This window comes from Mytilus galloprovincialis, chromosome 11, assembly GCF_965363235.1.
Source record: "Mytilus galloprovincialis chromosome 11, xbMytGall1.hap1.1, whole genome shotgun sequence".
NCBI lineage: Eukaryota > Metazoa > Mollusca > Bivalvia > Mytilida > Mytilidae > Mytilus > Mytilus galloprovincialis.
Window position 1 is genome coordinate 70,002,858 of NC_134848.1, and position 21,738 is coordinate 70,024,595.

At 31.9% G+C, this 21,738-nt stretch overlaps 1 protein-coding gene across 1 annotated transcript; it reads right to left on the reverse strand.

Annotated features, from left to right (window-relative positions):
* Positions 1-308: 308 nt before the first annotated feature.
* Positions 309-21,110, reverse strand: LOC143050885 (uncharacterized). The gene is made up of 10 exons (XM_076223991.1): positions 20,949-21,110; positions 17,545-17,663; positions 16,487-16,538; positions 15,166-15,242; positions 11,001-11,079; positions 8,950-9,249; positions 5,351-5,443; positions 4,081-4,335; positions 911-1,429; positions 309-484 (listed from the first exon to the last, which is right to left on the reverse strand). The coding sequence occupies exons 1-10, from the start codon at positions 21,067-21,069 to the stop codon at positions 309-311; spliced, it is 1,791 nt and encodes a 596-aa protein (XP_076080106.1). The 5' UTR covers positions 21,070-21,110.
* Between the last annotated feature and the right edge of the window lie 628 nt (positions 21,111-21,738).

A 21,738-nucleotide genomic window follows, 5' to 3' on the forward strand; every position in this document is an offset into this window, starting at 1 on the left:
GAGGAAATAAATAACCACGTTTATTTCACATGTGAAATTATTGGTTTTTATCTCACTTATAAATCTATGTAATTCATTGCAATAAATGTAATAATACCCTATAAACAAAAATCAGATAACTCCTAAATAGAAAAACGAATTAATACATTGTTAAATATGACAACAAATGCCATGCATGGTTGGTACAACTCAAAGTTATGTCAAAAGGGAACTAACTCTCATGTATATCTAAACACAGAACATGCAGAAGTTAGGTAAAATAAAAGGAATTTATAGACTAACGAATGGATTCAAAGGTTATCATTGCATCATACTATGTAGTCTAAGAATAGATTGCATACCTTTAATTTGTCACTGCACGTTCCTACTACAATGACTGATGGAAGATTTTGTTCCGATTTGTCGTCATCTTGCTCTGACAGGCCATTACAATTCTCATTTTCGCTGTAACAATGAATAGCGTCCATCCAAAAGTTGACATACTCTGAAATTACATACGATATTACGGTCAGTAGATAGTGTTTAGCAGATAAATTGTTAACACGTTTAATCAACATATAACATGTATAATAGTGTCATTGTTTTTTTGTTTACCTGGTTAAAATATTATTGAGTCACACGTTTATCTTACCCCAAAATCATCAGAATTTAAGAGTGCTTCAGCTTAGGAATTTATAATGAAAGATTTCTTTGTTATCAATTAAGTCTCAAGTCACTATTTGAAATAATTTGGCAACCTTGGTTTTTGTTTTCCCGAATGATAATATTAATATTAACGTAGCTTCTGTCCGGTGTATCTCTGTATGATTACAATGTGAAAACACATAAAACAATCTAAATATTTATAGAGAATTCAATAGAAACGAAGTCTCCCTAATTGAAACAGTGATTTTATAACACATAAACCTACCTCCGATATGTTCCAGAGGAATTTCGGCTAAATCTGTTAGAGTGTCATCCAAGTCTTCTGATGTAAGGGACCCCTTTAGGTCTTTACTAATATCCAATACTAATAAATAGATGGCATGCTTGTTTAAAAATGTTTGGTGAGTGGCGTAAAATTCATACTGACCGGCAAAATCTAACATGACTACCTCAGCAAATTCATCCATCGATTCTTCAGAAAATTGCAGTCCATCAAAGTCTTTCAGCAAGCTTTCCCCTGACTTTTGAACTGTATCTTCAGCGATCGGTTGCCTATTGACTTTTTGTTTCTTTTCTGCTACATATTTCGTATACCCAGTGTTACTAGATGTATCTGTTGTCGATATACCGATGTCTAGACTTTCATGTGATTGCACTTTTACTTTCTCCTTGAACTCAAACTTTTTATCAAAGGATATATTGTCACTGAAAGATTTATGCCGTTGTCGAATTAGGTTTTGACATAAACGCCGTTGCCGATCTTGGTCTGCATGGTCCATTAACTCTGAAATAAAAGAAACATGTTGATATAATATCATGTAAAAAGTTTATGATAATTGAAAATTCTGAATAAATCGGAACCAATTTTTTTTTACAGATATCCGGACGCAGACACCATGAAATTGAAAGGGAAATATATAACAATGCAGTATGCTTGTATCAGAATTTCTAGACGTCTAAGCTCTTTATTATTACTAATAAAAGAGGGACGAAAGATACCAAAGGCACAGTCAAACTCATAAATCTAAAACAAACTGACAACGCCATGGCTAAAAATGAAAAAGACAAACAGAAAAACAATAGTACACATGACACAACATAGAAAATTAAAGAATAAACAACACGAACCCCACCAAAAACTAGTGGTGATCTCAGATGCTCCGGAAGGGTAAGCAGATCCTGCTCCACATGTGGCTCCCGTCGTGTTGCTTATGTGATTACAAATCCGGTAAATAGTCTAATTCGGTAGGTCACATTCATGAAAGGGAAGGGGATTGTAGTTACGTATACGACGTAAGGAACATATCCGATATCATTTGTGAAACGGTTATTCTATAACGGTCAACCAACTCGGGATGGCGTCCGTAAAATTTACGAAGGGATAAAAGTTGATATAGCTAGAGTAGTGTCAATGCTAAGGAATGCAACAATAACAAAATTTGTAAGGGTTACACGGAACCCAGTGACTCGCCTACTTCTGCTGTAAATCGCAGGCTAAACAAAAATGAGGAAAAAAATCAATAAAAATGTTCCTCTTGTTACAATCTTTTGATTGTAAGAAGCTTCTGTCCAAGTTTGGTAAAAATTCAGGACAGTTTATGAATCTAATAAATGTTTTAAAAACCTTAACTGCAGACTGTACATGTATGTAAGGTTAACTGGAAAAAAAAAGTTCAATACGGAAAAAATGGATTTATTTTTTTACAAAATTTATTTCTGGATACTATCTTATGATCATAAACAAGCTTCTGTCCAAGTTTGGTAGAAAACCAGTATAGTTTAAGAAAGTTAAAATTTCAAAAACTTTAACCACAGAGTGAATATTTGTGGGTGCCGCCGACGGCGACACCGACGACGATGGAATGTAGGATCGCTTAGCCTCGCTTTTTTCGACTAAGTCGAAGGCTCGACAAAAAGCATATAATTTGGCAATGAGATTTCATGGCTTCAATGAATGTTACAATGTTCAGGAAATTTGAGGGCGTAATTTTTTTGTATTGGAAAATGATTAAAGTAATAATACTATACCGGTGTTGACATGAATATCAATAATATAATCATTTTTATAGATTTCCTGGTTACAAAACTTTGGAATTTTTGAAAAAACTAAGAAATTTTCTTATCCCAGGCAAATATATTTTTGGCACGCCTTTTTGGAATTTTAAATCCTCAATGTTCTTCAACTTTGTACTTGTTTTGCTTTATAAATATTTATAATATATATAATATATGATATTAACATCACTGATAAATTTAATGTAGACGAAACGCGCGTCTGGCGTACTAAATTATAATTCTGGTACTTTTGATAACTATATACCGCTATACTATAGCGAAAACAAATCTCGTTCAAAACCCAAACGCAAGGAAAATAAATTATGTATAAGAGAAAAACAACAGAACAACAGAAACATTGAGCTTCTACAACATGTACAATAACAAACATACACAGAAACAAACTATTTGATAACAACTGTCATTTTCATAAGCTTTACACAATTCTGGTCATAGGACAGTATTTTACATGTTCTGCAAAGGATTTGTCTATCAGATTACAACAATTATTGCCGCAGTATATGAGGTTCTCCAGAATACTGTCAAACAGTTTACTCGTATTTATTGACCATAAATAGGCAATATATACGGCTTCATCTGCCTCATTTATAGAATCATACCACATAACATAAGCATTTCTCAATACAAGAATGTAGGACAAGCCTTCCTTTTCTGTAACTGACTGTATTACGTTAGAAGCCTGTAATTCAGTTTTATTCGGTGGTTACTGTGTAATATAATTTATTTCGTTTATTGTTTTGTTGAAAAAATCATACCGTTGGTTTTCTTGTATAAATTGTTTTGCATTTGTAAGTAAGGGGCAGTATGGGTTTTGACAGCTTTACTGTGATCTATAGTTGTAAACTTCTATGTCTTCTGGGACCGGTGAGGAGAGTTAACGTATTTACCACATCTTCTTAGATGTAAATGTTTCATGAGAACACTTAACTTTTGAATAGAACATTTACTGTAAGCTGATCGTGTCGGTTCATTTTATTTGTTTTTGTAATGAATTTGACACTGGACTATAATATAGGATATTATTTTGAATCGCTTTGATCAAACGATCGAACCAGGGTTAATCGATCATTGTCTACATAACAAAATGCATATACCATGTCAGGAATATGACAGTTGTTATCAATTCGTTTGATGTATTTGAGCTTTAGATTTTGACATTAGATTATGGACATTTTCGGTGTTGAGTTTTCCTCGGAATATTTGTGTGATTTTACTTTTTATTGTTGGTATGATAATTGATTTCTCATAAGATTCTCGTTTTATCACCGAAAAAAGATATTGTAATTTGCAGCAGTAGAAATATAAACTCGTTAACTCATTTTTACTTATCAAATGCTCATTATATTGTACATTTATTACCATCAGAAATTATCCATGTCCGATCGCTCAATCTAACTTTACACCTAAGAACCATAATATTGATACCATTGGTGCTTACAACATCTTTTATGTCCTTCTTCAATAATCTTCGCATTAAGCAAGTCTTTCCTACACCGAATGGACCAACAATCATTATGCGTATGCAATGTCTAGCTTCCGTTCCGCCTTGTAATATGTCTTTGTAAAGATCTCCTGCACTTTTCCCCATTTTCCAGATCACTGGAGGCGTTTGATCTTTCAATAAAAAAATGATTAAATAAAATGTAGAAAGTAAGCAGCAATGCTTTTGAATTTCCCTCTGGTATGTTTTGTCACTATTTTACATTACAACGTTACCGAGAAATCTTTAATTGCCAAAATGTGCATCTGGTGAAAACAATTTGGTAGATGTTAGATAGAAATGCTGCAATACTGGTCAATCAAGAGAAAAAGTGAAAATGCTAACAAAATTGCATCTTTCTGGAAAATTGCAGATTTAAGTACATGCGGAATAAATATGCGCTTCCAAACTCAGAAGTGATTGACACAAAATGTGCTATAAAAATAATAATCCTGTAACAAAAAGTAACAAGTTGTTTTCAGCCACGAAGTGTAATAGAAAAAAGTCAAAAGGTATATACTGTGTGTGTATATTATTATATAAGTTATTTACAATATCTTTACCAAAATGGTATGTATGAAAATATTTAACACGCATTTTAAAGCATGTACATGTAGTACCTATAAGGTTTCTGATGGTTTTATTAGGGCCTGTAGTTTGATGCTGAAAAAACTTTCATCCATTCAGCTTTCCAAAGAATGTGGCTTGATTATTTTTGATAAAAGAAATTAATTTCACATCTGTCATTGTTTTTTCGAAATTCTACTACAGACTCAAATGCGTTATAACCATCGGGAGCAACTGGTTTCGTTTAAACATACATCTTCTATCATGTCAACGTATGTAGTCATCCCCGAATTTCAATTCCTCAATCTTAAGCATTTATAATGAAGTTAAATCAGGCAAAGTGATTCAGATATCTAACAGTTTACTGATTTATATTCATTTATAAGTGAAAAATACATAATTTGCAAATCAATGATAAAACATAAATGAGAAGAATCAATAAACATTTCATTGCAAACTATACCACGGCTTCGACTTTATGATGTAAAAGATATTTGTATAAAAGAAATCAAACGTTTTCGTAATGATACTAACAAGAAACACATTAAAGTACATACAACGTGTACATATATGGATGTATACCTGCTTCTTGAGAAAAACAGAATGTTTTGAGTTTGGCTTTCAATTCTAATATTTCTTCTGTTTCAGTACTATGATGAAACTTGTTTTCTATCACTGGAAAATACATTGAAATACAAATATAAGTGTTAGATCAGGATTTTTAGATTCTTTTTGTCGAATGTTTTGTGGTCTAAACAGGTTGGGGGAAAAAGTGTTTATTGATTTAAATGTGTACTACCTGTGAAAAGACAATTCTTGTATATACTTCTGATTTACGAAACCTGCCTGCCTCGTTAAGAATGAAACAGCAGAAAAGAAAAAAGGTGGCAAAATATTACGCTGACAAGGATCAAATCAGTTGAAGTATTCTGTTATGTGTATATGAAAAACAACATCAAAACTATTCTGTTTAGCTCAGAATAGAATAAATCTGATTGAATATGTATATTTACATTGTAATAAATATGATTATATGTTAACATTTTTTTGTAGTAACCATAATTATGACAGTGACAGGTTTAGCTAGCTATACAATCAGGTATAATCCACCATTTCCTAATTAAGAAAATGCATGTACCAAGTCAGAAATATGACAGTTGTTGTCCATTTGTTTGATGTGTTTTATCTGTCCTTCTTTCTTTTGGTATCAACATCAAAGAAAACGAAGAAAATTTGCCTTCATTGTACTGGATACCTAAATTACACAAAACTCCATATAAAGAACGATACATAGCTGGGTCTTCAAAATGTTCGACTAAACATCTTTCTAAAGTACTGACTACTATTCTTTATATAGTTAAAGATGGGCTTCAAAAATATCGTGATGAGATATATTCTACCAGTGGTGTTAACCAGATGTAGATTCTCAAAAATTCGAAAGATCTACTGCTTAATCTTCGATCACAATCTTTGCAATTTTGCAGCAACATAAAAACTTTTGATTTTTCTACGCTATATACTACTATTCCCCATGCTCAGTTGAAAGATCGATTCACCATCTCATAAAACAGAGCTTTTTCTATACAAATTGGAATCGTAGATACAAATTTCTTGTTTTGGGTTACAATAATTCATATTTTGTGAAGAATCACACTGAGTCTTTCAGAAAATATACTGAAGATGATATTATCAAAATGCTGGACTTTTTGATCGACAATATATTTGTTGAGTTTGGAGGATTTATATTTCAACAGACAGTCGGTATTCCAATGGGTACTAATTGTGCACTCTGCTGGCTGATTTGTTTTTGTACTCGTATGAAGCAGAATTCATTTAGAACCTTCTAAAAGACAAAAAGAAAAAGCACCTTGCGAAATTCTTTAAATTTACTTTCCGATATATTGATGATGTTCTATCATTAAATAACCCATATTTCAGCCAATACTTATATCTCATATATCCCAGTGAACTTGAAATTAAGGATACTACTGATACTAGAAGGACTGCTTCATACCTTGATCTTTTCCTCAATATTGACGTAGATGGACGACTTCACACGAATATCTATGATAAACGGGACGATTTCAACTTCCCAATTATCAATTTCCCATTTCTCAGCAGTAACATACCCTCTGCCCTTCGTATGGTGTTTACATATCACAATTGATACGTTATTCTCGTGCTTGTTCACACTATACAGACTTCATATACAAGAGTGTGCTCCTTACGCAGAAACTGCTCCAACAAAGTTATGAGGAGGACAGATTAAAATTGACACTCCGTAAATTTTATGGACACCATCACGAATTGGTGGATCCATACGATGTGTCTTTGACCAAACTAACTAAGGACATTTTTGCCACATGGTAGATTGTTGTTTGTCATTATATCGTGTAATCTTTTAATTACCAAACGTGACTTATTCCCGATTGTGACTGTTTTGCTGAGTGTGAATTCGCATTACTATAAGACGTATTACGGTACTTTTCTATCCCAAATTCATATATTTAGTTTAAATGTTTAATGTTATATTTGTAATTCTCATCGGATTTTGTCAAATGTGTTGACGTCTTTTCTATTATATTTATGGGTTATGGTAAATAATATTAATCACCGCATTCATTTATGAGATTTCATTTTTGTTCAACGTAATCAGTACGATATTTTACGTTTGAAGTAAGATTCAAAACAAACCGGCCATAGCTTTATAATATAGTTAATTGCTACCTTAGTTTGCTATTAATAAATATTAAAATGTGCATTGTTATTAAATGCAATATCAGTATTTAGTTCAAATATAATCTTAAATCAATCCTAATTCTATCTTATTCATTCAAATGACGTCATTTTTCATTTTTTGATGATCTGTTTTACAAATTCAAATGACGTCATCATTTTTTTGGTCATTTTTTACAATTTCAAATATGACGTCACTTGGCGTTGAGGTTTAAACTTATTCGGATGTGTCTACATTTTGTGTTGCAAATGTCTGGTTATGTAATGTATTTCAGTTGTTTCCTGTAATTAGTTAATATTTCAGTTCTATCATGTACAACTTTTATTTAGTAATTTTATAGATTTACTGTTTGCAAAAGTATAAATTATTCTAAATAATAAGGATGTTCTGGTAACTAACAGAAAACCCTGGCCGTTTCTGGCACAACTTTTTTGATCTTTTGGTCCTCGATGCTGTTCGACTTTGTGCTTGTTTCGGTTTTCAAACTTTTGTATCTGGGCATCACTAGTAGATCTTGTGTGAATAAAATGCACTTCTGGCGTATTAAAATTTTCAACTTGTTGCCTTTTGTTGGCTGTTGTTCGTGTGTTTCTTTGTCAATTGTATTCTCCAATTTATTTATATTGTAGTCCTGTGGTGTTGAGTTATCATTTTAATGTTATATTTCACATGGCTATAAAAGGGGAGGTTTGGCATGCCACAAAACCAGGTTCAACCTTTCTTTAAAAATGTTCTGTACCAAGTAGTAAGGAATATGGCCATTGTTATATTATAGTTCGTTTCTGTGTGTGTTACATTTTAACGTTGTGTCGTTTGTTTTCTCTTATTTTTGAGTGTAAATTCACATTGCGATAAGACGTGTCACGGTACTTCATGTTCATGTATTTGGTTTTGATGTTATATTTGTTATTCTCGTGGAATTGTGTCTGATGCTTGGTCCGTTTCTGTGTGAGTTACATTGTAGTGTTGTGTCGTTGTTCTCCTCTTATATTTAATGCGTTTCCCTCAGTTTTAGTTTGTTACCCCGATTTTGTTTTTTGTCCATGGATTTATGACTTTGAACAGCGGTATACTACTGTTGCCTTTATTTAACTTTTGATTTTGCCATGTGATAGGGACTTTCGGATTTGAATTTGAGTTCAGTATTTTTGTGATTTTATCTTTTAAAACTTGTGTCACTTAAATCTAAATAAAGAATTGATTTTTGTTATGGTTATTGGAATATCATCAATTTAGAAATTGTGAAGAAAAAAAAACGTGAATTATTGTACCTTAAGTTTATAAGGAGCAGCGACTAATATGCAACCCCCTTTTGATATCAATTTCTTTTATAAGTGAAATGATATAGCCAAGTGTGATGGAAGTGTCCTTAAATACAAACAACCAATCTAGATATCAATTGTAAGCTTAAATTTAAACCAATTTAAAATAAGAATCAACCTACTTGCTTTTAAATCATCCTCCTTGTTATTTTCTAGAATCGATGTAAGCAAATATTTTGCTATCGATTTTTGTTTGATATTTATCAGTGAACGGTACATTAGTGGCATGCTCACTATATGTAAATCTTCAGATTGTTCAGTCCAGAATTTCAGCATTTGCCAGTAGGGATTTTTAAAATCACACTGACTTGGCATTCTGAGTGTCTTCGGATCGTATCCAAGTGCATTACCTAGTACCTTCCAGTCTCTCATACCTAATGGCAATACCTTATCAACTATGAAGGAACGTAATATTTGTTTTCCTGTAACAAAAAAAAATCTTATTATTTTTTATCAGTTGATAATAGAATTTATTGCACTTATGACCGTACTGTTACAGCTTTAGTGGCAAGGTACACTGGTATTGTAGTTATTTATATAAACAAAGTTTTATATATATATATATATATAGTATGGTTTTATTTAATTGTATGCTAGCATATTATAATAATATACGATGTATATTAATTCGTCATATTGTATAGTGTTAACTTATATGTAACCTCTCATAAAAACCACGCCACTTAGAAATACCGAACTGATAGAAAAGGTTAAAAGAACGCCATGTTATCATCTATGCCGAATAACAATGGTGAGAATTGTTGCCACGAAATGGTAAAGATATTGAAATTATTGACATTTTCTCTAATTCTCTATCGAAATAAACGTTTCCCAACCATCAAATTTTATTTTACCAGCGTATGGTTTGTTTGATCTCAGTTCTGCATTGGTCAATATTTGACTATGACATTTTGTTTTGTTCTCCCCTAAATATCCACAAAAAACACAAAAAAGTGAACATGCGCGATGGCGTGCAATAGAAAAACACACCTGAAAGCAAAATATTTACAAAGAACGCTTAAAATCTTCTACATATCTTTTGAAAAAACGATTTTTCTCCACTACAAACAGTATGCAATGTTTAAAACACTCGTCAAGCCTCTTTTTGAATTCGAAAGTTTACTGTCTCGAATGGAGTCATTTCTTGTCACATCTGATCCAATGATAGGTTCTATATCATATGAATCACAGATATAACTATATCTCAAATGTTTATATTGATTAATATGTAATATTTATTTGGATCTGTAGTTTAAATTATACTAATCAACAAAAGAAACGATACAAGTCTTTTTTTCAAATTTAAGATAAAGATTTCCGTTTATAGGACCAATATAGAAGGTAGTAATACTTAATCATTATGGAAATATAAATCCGTTTAAAAAAAATATTTTTTTGCTTTCGTGATGTTTTTTGACGATTTTTTTTGTTTTTTACAAAATTTACATAAAACGACAATTTGAAAAACAGAAGTTTCAACTAATGATGCCAACCTCTCATTTAAAGGTAAAGACAATGTTTGCCATCAATTTTTTTTTAAAAATCATACAGTTTCTTCGTTTATTTGTTTACCAAAGTTCGGCCCCACGAGAAATCGTTAAAATGTATACATTATCAACTGATTTACCATAGACAGTATGTGTAAAGTGATATTCAAAAAGCGGTCACAATCTTAAAACTAATCCGAAATGTTCCAAATTTACTGTGTGTTGTTTTCATATCCAAAGCATTGATTTGAGACAAAAATAAAAAATTTTTTTTTTGCATTTTTTGAGATTTCAAAAAAACACTTTTTTTCCCAAAAATTTGAAAAAAACAATATTTCAACCCATTAGTTACAACATGAAACACAACTTGATTAGCATATTGAATATTTTTAAACAAAGTTGAAATTTTATTTAGTACTTAGAAAATTACGTGTCGATTTTTTATTCAACTTTCCGCAAAACTTATTTGCACCCTATAGTCGTTTACAGGGAATTTAGATACTTTCCGACAAGTTTTGATTTTCATTATCACATGTGCATACATTGCAAATGAAAGCTTTTTAAAATAGTGTATTTCATTTTGTTTTATATTTAATACTTTTTGATAAATTTTATTTCAAAGTCGTGTATCGTTTCTTTTGTTGACTAGTATATATATCTGCCAAACACTATAACTACACAATTACCATGTTGATCAAATATTGCATGTAGTTTTGATTGTTCATCTGTGCTGGCTTGCTGCTGCTTCTGGTCCGGTACTGTTTCCTAATAAAAATGAAAACATTGTCGTATATTTTCACAAACAAAAAAGGAGAAGGTCCGGTAAGACCCCTTTTTGACCCCAAAATATAGCAGTTTGACCAAATTGTTAAAATGTAAACTTTTAGTTATTTATTGGACAGTAGAATGCCTCTGCTACATAAATATGGGCTGTTTTTGACAATACAATGCACATGTATCGAGTACTAGCACTACTAAGTCATGCTAAATCTTCACAATTCTTTAAATTTTAGACGGTTTTCGCTTAAAACGAAAGTGGCCGCATTCGTGTTCATCCTTAATATTGGAATGAGAGTTGTATTTTATGATAATTCATAACATATATAAAGGTTTAGGATGAGCACGCTCACATACACCACGTCCCCACATTGTCATTGGAGAAATTAAATAAGTATGAGAAAAAAAAAATTGTAGAAGAAAAAATATTGAATAATAATTTCCTGTCAAAATACATAGTATGTCCTTATTATCTACAAAATTTCATGAAATTCTGTTGTGTAGTTTGAGAGGAGTTGCGATGACAAACTGTTGCAGTAGAACATTAAAGTAAATAAGTTCAAAGGGGCGTAATTTCTAGAAAAAAAATTGAATCGCAATTTCCCGTCGATATGCACAACTACATAGTATGTCCTTATTATCTGAAAAGGTTTCGTGAAATTCTGTTGTGTGGTTTGAGAGGAGTTGCGATGACAAACTGTTGCAGTAGTACATTAAAGTAAATAAGTTCAAAGGGGCGTAACTCCTAGAAAAAAAATTGAATCGCAATTTCCCGTCGATATGCACAACTACATAGTATGTCCTTATTATCTGAAAAGGTTTCTTGAAATTCTGTTGTGTGGTTTGAGAGGAGTTGCGATGACAAACTGTTGCAGTAATACATTAAAGTAAATAGGTTCAAAGGGGCGTAACTCCTAGAAAAAAAGTTGAATCGCAATTTCCCGTCGATATGCACAACTACATAGTATGTCCTTATTATCTGAAAAGGTTTCGTGAAATTCTGTTGTGTGGTTTGAGAGAAGTTGCGATGACAAACTGTTGCAGTAGTACATTAAAGTAAATAAGTTCAAAGGGGCGTAATTTCTAGAAAAAAAATTGAATCGCAATTTCCCGTCGATATGCACAACTACATAGTATGTCCTTATTATCTGAAAAGGTTTCGTGAAATTCTGTTGTGTGGTTTGAGAGGAGTTGCGATGACAAACTGTTGCAGTAGTACATTAAAGTAAATAAGTTCAAAGGGGCGTAACTCCTAGAAAAAAAATTGAATCGCAATTTCCCGTCGATATGCACAACTACATAGTATGTCCTTATTATCTGAAAAGGTTTCTTGAAATTCTGTTGTGTGGTTTGAGAGGAGTTGCGATGACAAACTGTTGCAGTAATACATTAAAGTAAATAGGTTCAAAGGGGCGTAACTCCTAGAAAAAAAGTTGAATCGCAATTTCCCGTCGATATGCACAACTACATAGTATGTCCTTATTATCTGAAAAGGTTTCGTGAAATTCTGTTGTGTGGTTTGAGAGGAGTTGCGATGACAAACTGTTGCAGTAGTACATTAAAGTAAATTAGTTCAAAGGGGCATAACTCCTAGAAAAAAAATTGAATCGCAATTTCCCGTCGATATGCACAACTACATGGTATGTCCTTATTATCTGAAAAGGTTTCGTGATATTCTGTTGTGTGGTTTGAGAGGAGTTGCGATGACAAACTGTTGCAGTAGTACATTAAAGTAAATAAGTTCAAAGGGGCGTAACTCCCAGAAAAAAAATTGAATCGCAATTTCCCGTTGATATGCACAACTACATAGTATGTCCTTATTATCTGAAAAGGTTTCGTGATATTCTGTTGTGTGGTTTGAGAGGAGTTGCGATGACAAACTGTTGCAGTAGTACATTAAAGTAAATTAGTTCAAAGAAATTCTGTTGTGTGGTTTGAGAGAAGTTGCGATGACAAACTGTTGCAGTAGTACATTAAAGTAAATAAGTTCAAAGGGGCGTAACTCCTGGAAAAAAAATTGAATCGCAATTTCCCGTCGATATGCACAACTACATAGTATGTCCTTATTATCTGAAAAGGTTTTGTGAAATTCTGTTGTGTGGTTTGAGAGGAGTTGCGATGACAAACTGTTGCAGTAGTACATTAAAGTAAATTAGTTCAAAGGGGCATAACTCCTAGAAAAAAAATTGAATCGCAATTTCCCGTCGATATGCACAACTACATAGTATGTCCTTATTATCTGAAAAGGTTTCGTGAAATTCTGTTGTGTGGTTTAAGAGGAGTTGCGATGACAAACTGTTGCAGTAGTACATTAAAGTAAATAAGTTCAAAGGGGCGTAACTCCTGGAAAAAAAATTGAATCGCAATTTCCCGTCGATATGCACAACTACATAGTATGTCCTTATTATCTGAAAAGGTTTTGTGAAATTCTGTTGTGTGGTTTGAGAGGAGTTGCGATGACAAACTGTTGCAGTAGTACATTAAAGTAAATTAGTTCAAAGGGGCATAACTCCTAGAAAAAAAATTGAATCGCAATTTCCCGTCGATATGCACAACTACATAGTATGTCCTTATTATCTGAAAAGGTTTCGTGAAATTCTGTTGTGTGGTTTAAGAGGAGTTGCGATGACAAACTGTTGTAGTAGTACATTAAAGTAAATAAGTTCAAAGGGGTGTAATTCCTAGAAAAAAAATTGAATCGCAATTTCCCGTCGATATGCACAACTACATAGTATGTCCTTATTATCTGAAAAGGTTTTATGAAATTCTGTTGTGTGGTTTGAGAGGAGTTGCGATGACAAAATGTTGCAGTAGTACATTAAAGTAAATAAGTTCAAAGGGGCGTAACTCCCAGAAAAAAAATTGAATCGCAATTTCCCGTTAATATGCACAACTACATAGTATGTCCTTATTATCTGAAAAGGTTTCGTGATATTCTGTTGTGTGGTTTGAGAGGAGTTGCGATGACAAACTGTTGCAGTAGTACATTAAAGTAAATTAGTTCAAAGAAATTCTGTTGTGTGGTTTGAGAGAAGTTGCGATGACAAACTGTTGCAGTAGTACATTAAAGTAAATAAGTTCAAAGGGGCGTAACTCCTGGAAAAAAAATTGAATCGCAATTTCCCGTCGATATGCACAACTACATAGTATGTCCTTATTATCTGAAAAGGTTTTGTGAAATTCTGTTGTGTGGTTTGAGAGAAGTTGCGATGACAAACTGTTGCAGTAGTACATTAAAGTAAATTAGTTCAAAGGGGCATAACTCCTAGAAAAAAAATTGAATCGCAATTTCCCGTCGATATGCACAACTACATAGTATGTCCTTATTATCTGAAAAGGTTTCGTGAAATTCTGTTGTGTGGTTTAAGAGGAGTTGCGATGACAAACTGTTGCAGTAGTACATTAAAGTAAATAAGTTCAAAGGGGCGTAATTCCTAGAAAAAAAATTGAATCGCAATTTCCCGTCGATATGCACAACTACATAGTATGTCCTTATTATCTGAAAAGGTTTCATGAAATTCTGTTGTGTGGTTTGAGAGGAGTTGCGATGACAAACTGTTGCAGTAGTACATTAAAGTAAATAAGTTCAAAGGGGCGTAACTCCTAGAAAAAAAATTGAATTGCAATTTCCCGTCGATATGCATAACTACATAGTATGTCCTTATTATCTGAAAAGGTTTCGTGAAATTCTGTTGTGTGGTTTGAGAGGAGTTGCGATGACAAACTGTTGCAGTAGTACATTAAAGTAAATAAGTTCAAAGGGGCGTAACTCCTAGAAAAAAAATTGAATCGCAATTTCCCGTCGATATGCACAACTACATAGTATGTCCTTATTATCTGAAAAGGTTTCATGAAATTCTGTTGTGTGTTTTGAGAGGAGTTGCGATGACAAGAAACAGGACTGACGGACGGACGGACTGACGGACGGACGGACGGGTCAAAAACATTAAAACCCTCCGCAACTTCGTTGCGTGGGGTATAACAAAAGATACAGTGGTAAAAGATAAATATGTATCGTTTGCAGTATATAGAAACATTTTGATTCTAGAATAACAATTATTGTCATAATGTTACTTGTTCTGCATGCTTTTCTGGTATAATTTTCTGAAGTATCTGCGCCCCTTTCTTCATGAAATTTGCAATGTTATGACCTACAATAAATATCCTCTTAATTATTTCTTATTTTGATATACATTTTCAAACCAACATTACTAGAAGACCACATTTGGTCTAGCTTCACGCTTGAATCTGCAAATTTTGAGACTTCAATATGTGTGAGACTGATAATTTAAATAACGAAAAATATGTGATTGTGTTACTGAATTTTTTTACATTGATTTGGTTCCTTCAATTTTTCATCTAAGCCATATGGAGAGAGATAACCATTGCATTTTTCTTTTTTATAAAGAGATATTACTGTAGCAAGAAAGCAAGTTCGATGACATAATTCTTTTATCAACTTTTTCAAAGCAGCTTGTTTAACCCATCTTCATATATAGATTTATTTCTATTCACATTTTTTTATGACTAATCTATAAAAGGAATTCGCAATTTTACATAACTTTTTGCTAGCAAAATAGCAAGGTGACCCACACAGTTTATTGTGTCTTTGAAATAAGCATGGTAAAATTTAAATTTTGGCAAACTATAAGAATATATAATCGTTGGGTTATCCACCTTACCCCAATGTTCTGAAAATATTTAAAACAAACCAACTTCTTTAGTAAGCCACGTACTGACGCGACTATAGTGAATATGAAAAACCGTGATATCAGTAAATCTATATTATAACAATACAACCACATTGTAAAAAAATAATTCTTCAAAGTTAAAGAAAAACAGATTAAAGCGCCAATATATTATATTACTTTTGATATGTCAAATTTACATTACAGTGTGTAGTTTGCAAACCAGCTTTAACTTCCATTTCAGACGCCTATGAACTTATGTATTTATACAAAATAATTAGGTTTCATTCGAAATGGACCTGCTAAAAAGACGTTTTTATTAGATGGTTGTATTTTGGGAAGCTGTAAATTTGCAATTTGATAAGCAATGCATAATTTGTGATATATTATAACAAAAACAGACATTCTTGACACCAATTAATAGCTTAATTTGGTTGACATGATTGAAAATGTAATGAAAACAAGTATTGAGTTTTTTTAATCCTATCTTTTGATATGTCCTTGGGATGAAAGCGGTGCATCTAAAATATAACAATCATGACAATTAATATTGCGATTGGTAATTATCAATAAATGTAAGCACATTTACAAGGCACATGCATTCGATTAGTTATACACTACAATTTACAATCTCAAGGAATTGGTGCGACAACAACTTATAATATATGTTAATGTATAATATGAAAATTACGAATTTAATCATTTACCAACACTTGCTCTTTTCCTTTGAGGATTTCTTGCCTCCAAAACTACATCCGTCTAGACAAATTGATAATAGAACATGAAATATAAAGTCAGACATTGATACATATATATTTGTCAAAATTATTCAATTAATCCCAAATTACACAGATATGTTGGTTATGTAGGACACAAGACTATAACGATTTTAAAATTCAAATGTACATTATGAAAAAAAAAAAATCATAAAACACATCAGTTTGAACAAATAACTTTCAGATGAGCAAAAGCAAAATATACATTACGTATAATGATGCGTTGCCGTTAAATTCATTTTTGAAGAAATTGGCTATAAATGTTCCAATTTTTGTCTGTTTGTTATCATTTACAGTTTGTAATCAATCCACTTAAATGCTTATTCTATCTAGAATATCAAACGGAACAAATGTCAACAAAATCTTTAATAAAGAATAAATTAAGAATAAATTAAGAACCTTAAAGAATGAATGAACCTATACAATATATATTAGTTAATACAATTCAATTCACGCCAAAAGCAGAAACGTTTTAATTTTGAAACCATTCTGCATCATTTGTTCCCATATTTTGTGTTTTATCTGCAATGAATATTCCAGTAACATATCTTGTTTTCCCTTACACAAACACTCCAAATACCATCAATATTATGGAGACAGTTAGTGCAAGATCAAATTAAACATCAGAAACAGTATTAAGGCTGCACTATGAAATCAGAAGCAAATCAGAAATGCTAGTCAGTTGCAAGGTAGTATTTATAAAATCTAAAACATCTTTCGATATGACATGTACTCTTCATTTTAATAAGAAAACACCAGATGCCTTGATGTATGGTTTCAAATTTTTTGATCAGATATAATCATAAATAGTTCACAGAATGTTTGATTTAATAATTTAAAAGAACGAATAACTAAAAATGCTTATAATTGTTCACTTATTATACATTGTGAATTGGATTGAGTATTGTTTCATTAGCACTCATACCTTCTTATCTATGTGAATAAAAAGCCCAAACTGTTACAAACTTAAAGAGTGTGTCAGTTCTTACTATTTTTGTAATGCACTCTTCCACGCCTTCTTTAGTTTTAAGTGAGATTTCACAGTATTGGTGGAGAGAAGAAAGGTACATTACATCAGACTTATTGACATTTCTCTTTCTTGTGATATCTAAAACAAATGTTTTTTTTATCAAAATACATAAAACACTTTGCAGTGTAAAATACAAACATGCTATTTATCTTTTTACTAAAGCACGGTGACGCGATAGACAGACAGGTAAATATACTTATCTTAGGTGTCATACCACCAATTACTCCCTCAAATTTAGAACGTATGTGAAAGTAGGCCTACTCGGACAAAAAATAGTGCATTTGATGTCATTGTTTACTTAAACTAACCAACAAATTGGCAGAAATGAAACTTTTGGTAAAAGAGAAATATATTAAGACCATTTTGAGCTAAAATTTACATGTTTATGAGTTTGCATTCAAAATTGAGGATTAATGCACTCCATAGTATACTAATTTAAGATTTCCAGAAAACCAGGGGTTATTTTTAGTGGTACCTCTATTCGGAAGACCTTTTCTTTTTTATATGATTTTAAACACCTGTTGCAAATTTGCATGTAGAAAGCTGATACATGTACAATTCAGGATATACCTGGTTTCTATGAAGTTAAACTTAAGGTAAAATATTTAGAAAGCTGTGAAAATTGTAAAATTTGGTTGAACAGATAGGGACTTTTAATTGGTGGTATGACACCTCTTACCACCTATACATTTGATTGGTTAAAAGCCTCATGGAGACCGTGTATATTTGATATTAGGTTAGTAGAAAGGCGGGGCTTATTTCATACACGGTTAGTAGTGGTGTTACGTCCCTTTATATTCCATATAAGGTAAAAAGGAGGTTGGGCTTATTTCATACACGGTTAGTAGTGGTGTTACTTCCCTTTATAAACACAAAACGGTACTAAGAAACAAATCTTAAAGGTTTCAACAGACGAAGAAATTGATGATTAAGATGGAAATTGATTCATAAAACGCATTTAAACCTAACAAGTTGTTATTGTTGGCATCTGTTTTTGTAGGATCAATGGAAGTAGCTTGTGTCTTAATGCTAACAGTATCGAAGACTTGCTCATTTTGGTAGGTCGCTAGACTAAATTTCACATTTTAAGATAGGCGGTAAGATAAATTAGTTACATAGTGTGCTAGTGACGTAATACGGTATATATGGGGTCAGTAAATTCCATATGGAATTTATTTGAGATTCGCTCGCACCACATATGGAATTTACTGACCCCATATATACCGTATTAGGTCACTAACACACTATATAACTAATCATATCGATACTCTCTACTTATGTTGTTATATTTTTTTGAACAACAAAATTGTAAATTTAGACATTGAATGACATTGGTATGATACGGGTTTTATGCCTGAAGTATGGGGATATTATAATAGCCGATTGTAGGTGATGTTTGGGCTGTGCTAAATGTTAAAATATATTTATTTATTGTTTAATGTCATAAGCCTCAGAACATTCATATTATAAAAAAGATAATGTGGCATGATTGCCAATGAGACCAAATGACACAGAACTTAACAACTATAGGTCACCATACGGCCTTCAATAATGAGCAAAGCCCAAGTCTCCGCTACTTATGGTCGGTGAACTGAATTTGCATTAGAAAATCGTCAAATGAATGTGGAAAATCTTCCACTAAAGTTCTGTTTAAGAACTAATTCCTAACCATGATAAATTGAGCATAGAGCATGACATGAACGAATTATATCGATTCTAATAGGACAAATACAGTAATTTTATAGGTCGAAAGGGTACGAAAATACGTCAAAAATGTTTGATTGTTCTCGCTACTTCCCATGCATTCTGTACATTAAAGTTTAAAACTAAAAGCAGGGTAAATATATGTTGTTTGATAAACAATATCTGAATATATACACCTGGAAAAAAGTATTGCAACACTTCCATTGAAAAAAATGTAAAATGACATGATGGTAGAATGTGTATACTATGGGTCCTTTTAATCCGCTTATGGTTCAACATTGAAATTGTGTTATTAATAATTTCAGGCAAAATTAAGACTAGAGAGACGCATTATTATAGCTGTACTGAAAAAAATCAATCGAGCTTTGTCGCGTCTTCCATACTGACATTTTATAAAAGTAATTATTACTGCAAACTAAACATATGAAACATCTGATACAGAAAATGTGGGTTAAACTGGGCATTTCAAACAGGTCTGAATGAGTTTAATGCATAACAAATCTGTTTTTATTGCAGAACTAATGTTTTTGAAAAAATGAGTCCATCACAATTTGCGTTTTTTAGTGGAAAGCGGGACAAAATATTTTCGTGCAGCTGCTATGTCCTATCTATGTAGCATCAATGTTGAATGAAAAGTAAGTTGATACCATTAATTCAAATTGACAACATAAATGGATTGAAAATATATGGTAAAATCCAAATTATAAACATTCTACAATCATGTCATTTCACATTGTTTTCAATAGAAATGTTGCACTTCATTTTCCAGGTGTATATAATAAAGGTTTATGTAAACTTCTAATTATAACATTACTCATCACTTAAATAATAATTTCTATTAGAATAACACTGAAAATAACAAAATATAAACAGTAAAGGAGTAGGTCCGGTAAGGGCCTATTTTGGCCTCAATTTTCAAATTCATCTAACGAAAGATTTTAGACACTTTTTAAACACTCGAGTGTCTATGTCATTTGATTCGATTAGTTTGTGTGACAGATTTTAACTGATTGAGTCATTAAAATTCTTCGATTCAAGCTTAAATATTAAAAATCTAACAAATATGCAAAAAAAACGTCACTTTCCAGAAGGTTTTGTCAAAAATGAATGGGGCCGCATCCGTGTTAATATATTATGTTATATCATTAAATAAAACTTACATTACAATATAATGAATGAACACAAATGCGGCCACATTCATTTTAGACTGAAACCGTTTAAAATTTAATTAAAATGTTAAAATTGTGAAGATATCTGTAATTAAGCATGACTTAATGATGCTAGTACCCGATACATGTGCATTGTATTGTTAAAAACAGCCCATATTTTTGTAGCAGAAGCATTCTACTTTCCAATAAATAGCTTAAAGATTACATTTTAACAATTTTGTAAAATTGCTATATTTTGGGGCCAAAAAGGAGTCTTACTGAACCTACTCCTTTGTGCACATGTGTAAAAACACATGTTGTGCTAATTAGAAAATGGTTTTGTTTACAAAGCGTAATCAGGGCGTCATTTGACAATATTTCATGTGATTATGGACTTTCCGAACCGATTTTCCTCTAAGTTCTCTTACTTTTTTCATAAATGATATTCCCAATGTTCTACTGAAAAACAAGTCCAGAAGAGAAATTATAAATTTGATTAATATTTACTCACCTGATTGAACTCCCACAATGATTAATTTTGCATTTTGTGCAAATCTCTGACATTCCTCGATCCATCTGTTTTTTATGCTGTTAAAAGTATCATAATCGCCGACATCAAATGCCAGAAGCATAATATCTGCATTGTCATAGTTTAGTCGTCTTAGTTGTCCCAGTTCTAGGCAATCCTGTAGGTATATTATATGGTTACTAACTTGTGTTTGCATTTATTTTATTCTTACACCTTCCAACCATTTAATCTTTACTTTCAGTGTCTTTAATTTGAGTTTGTACTATTCTTTAGATGCATTAAAATGACTGATCTTTGAAATACAAACTATTTTGTATACAGAGACACCGACACAAACAATTCGTTATTGGAGTTTTTAAACTACAAAAAATAACCGCACGTTCTGATGTACAGTACAAACAGAGACCTCAATTTCCGACACACAATCCTTATCTTTTATAAAAGCAAACATCTAATAGTTCATTTTAAGTCCCATACACAACTATGTCAATGATAATAATTGATTGATGCTTATTTACGTGAGCTATTTCAAGTTGTGACGATAATGTTGAATACATATTGAAAACGTCTGTTCAGTTAATGTATCATGTGCATCATTCACGGCATTAGTAAAAAATAATATTATAATCTATTTCAAATTCATGTATTTTTTTGTATTATCCCCTGTGGCTTAACTTTGAAAAACCAGGAGGACTAACTGTCTGGTATTACGTAAAAGAATTACTCTGCACTAAAGTAATACATTTTGTTTGACAAAAAATGTCAAACGTCT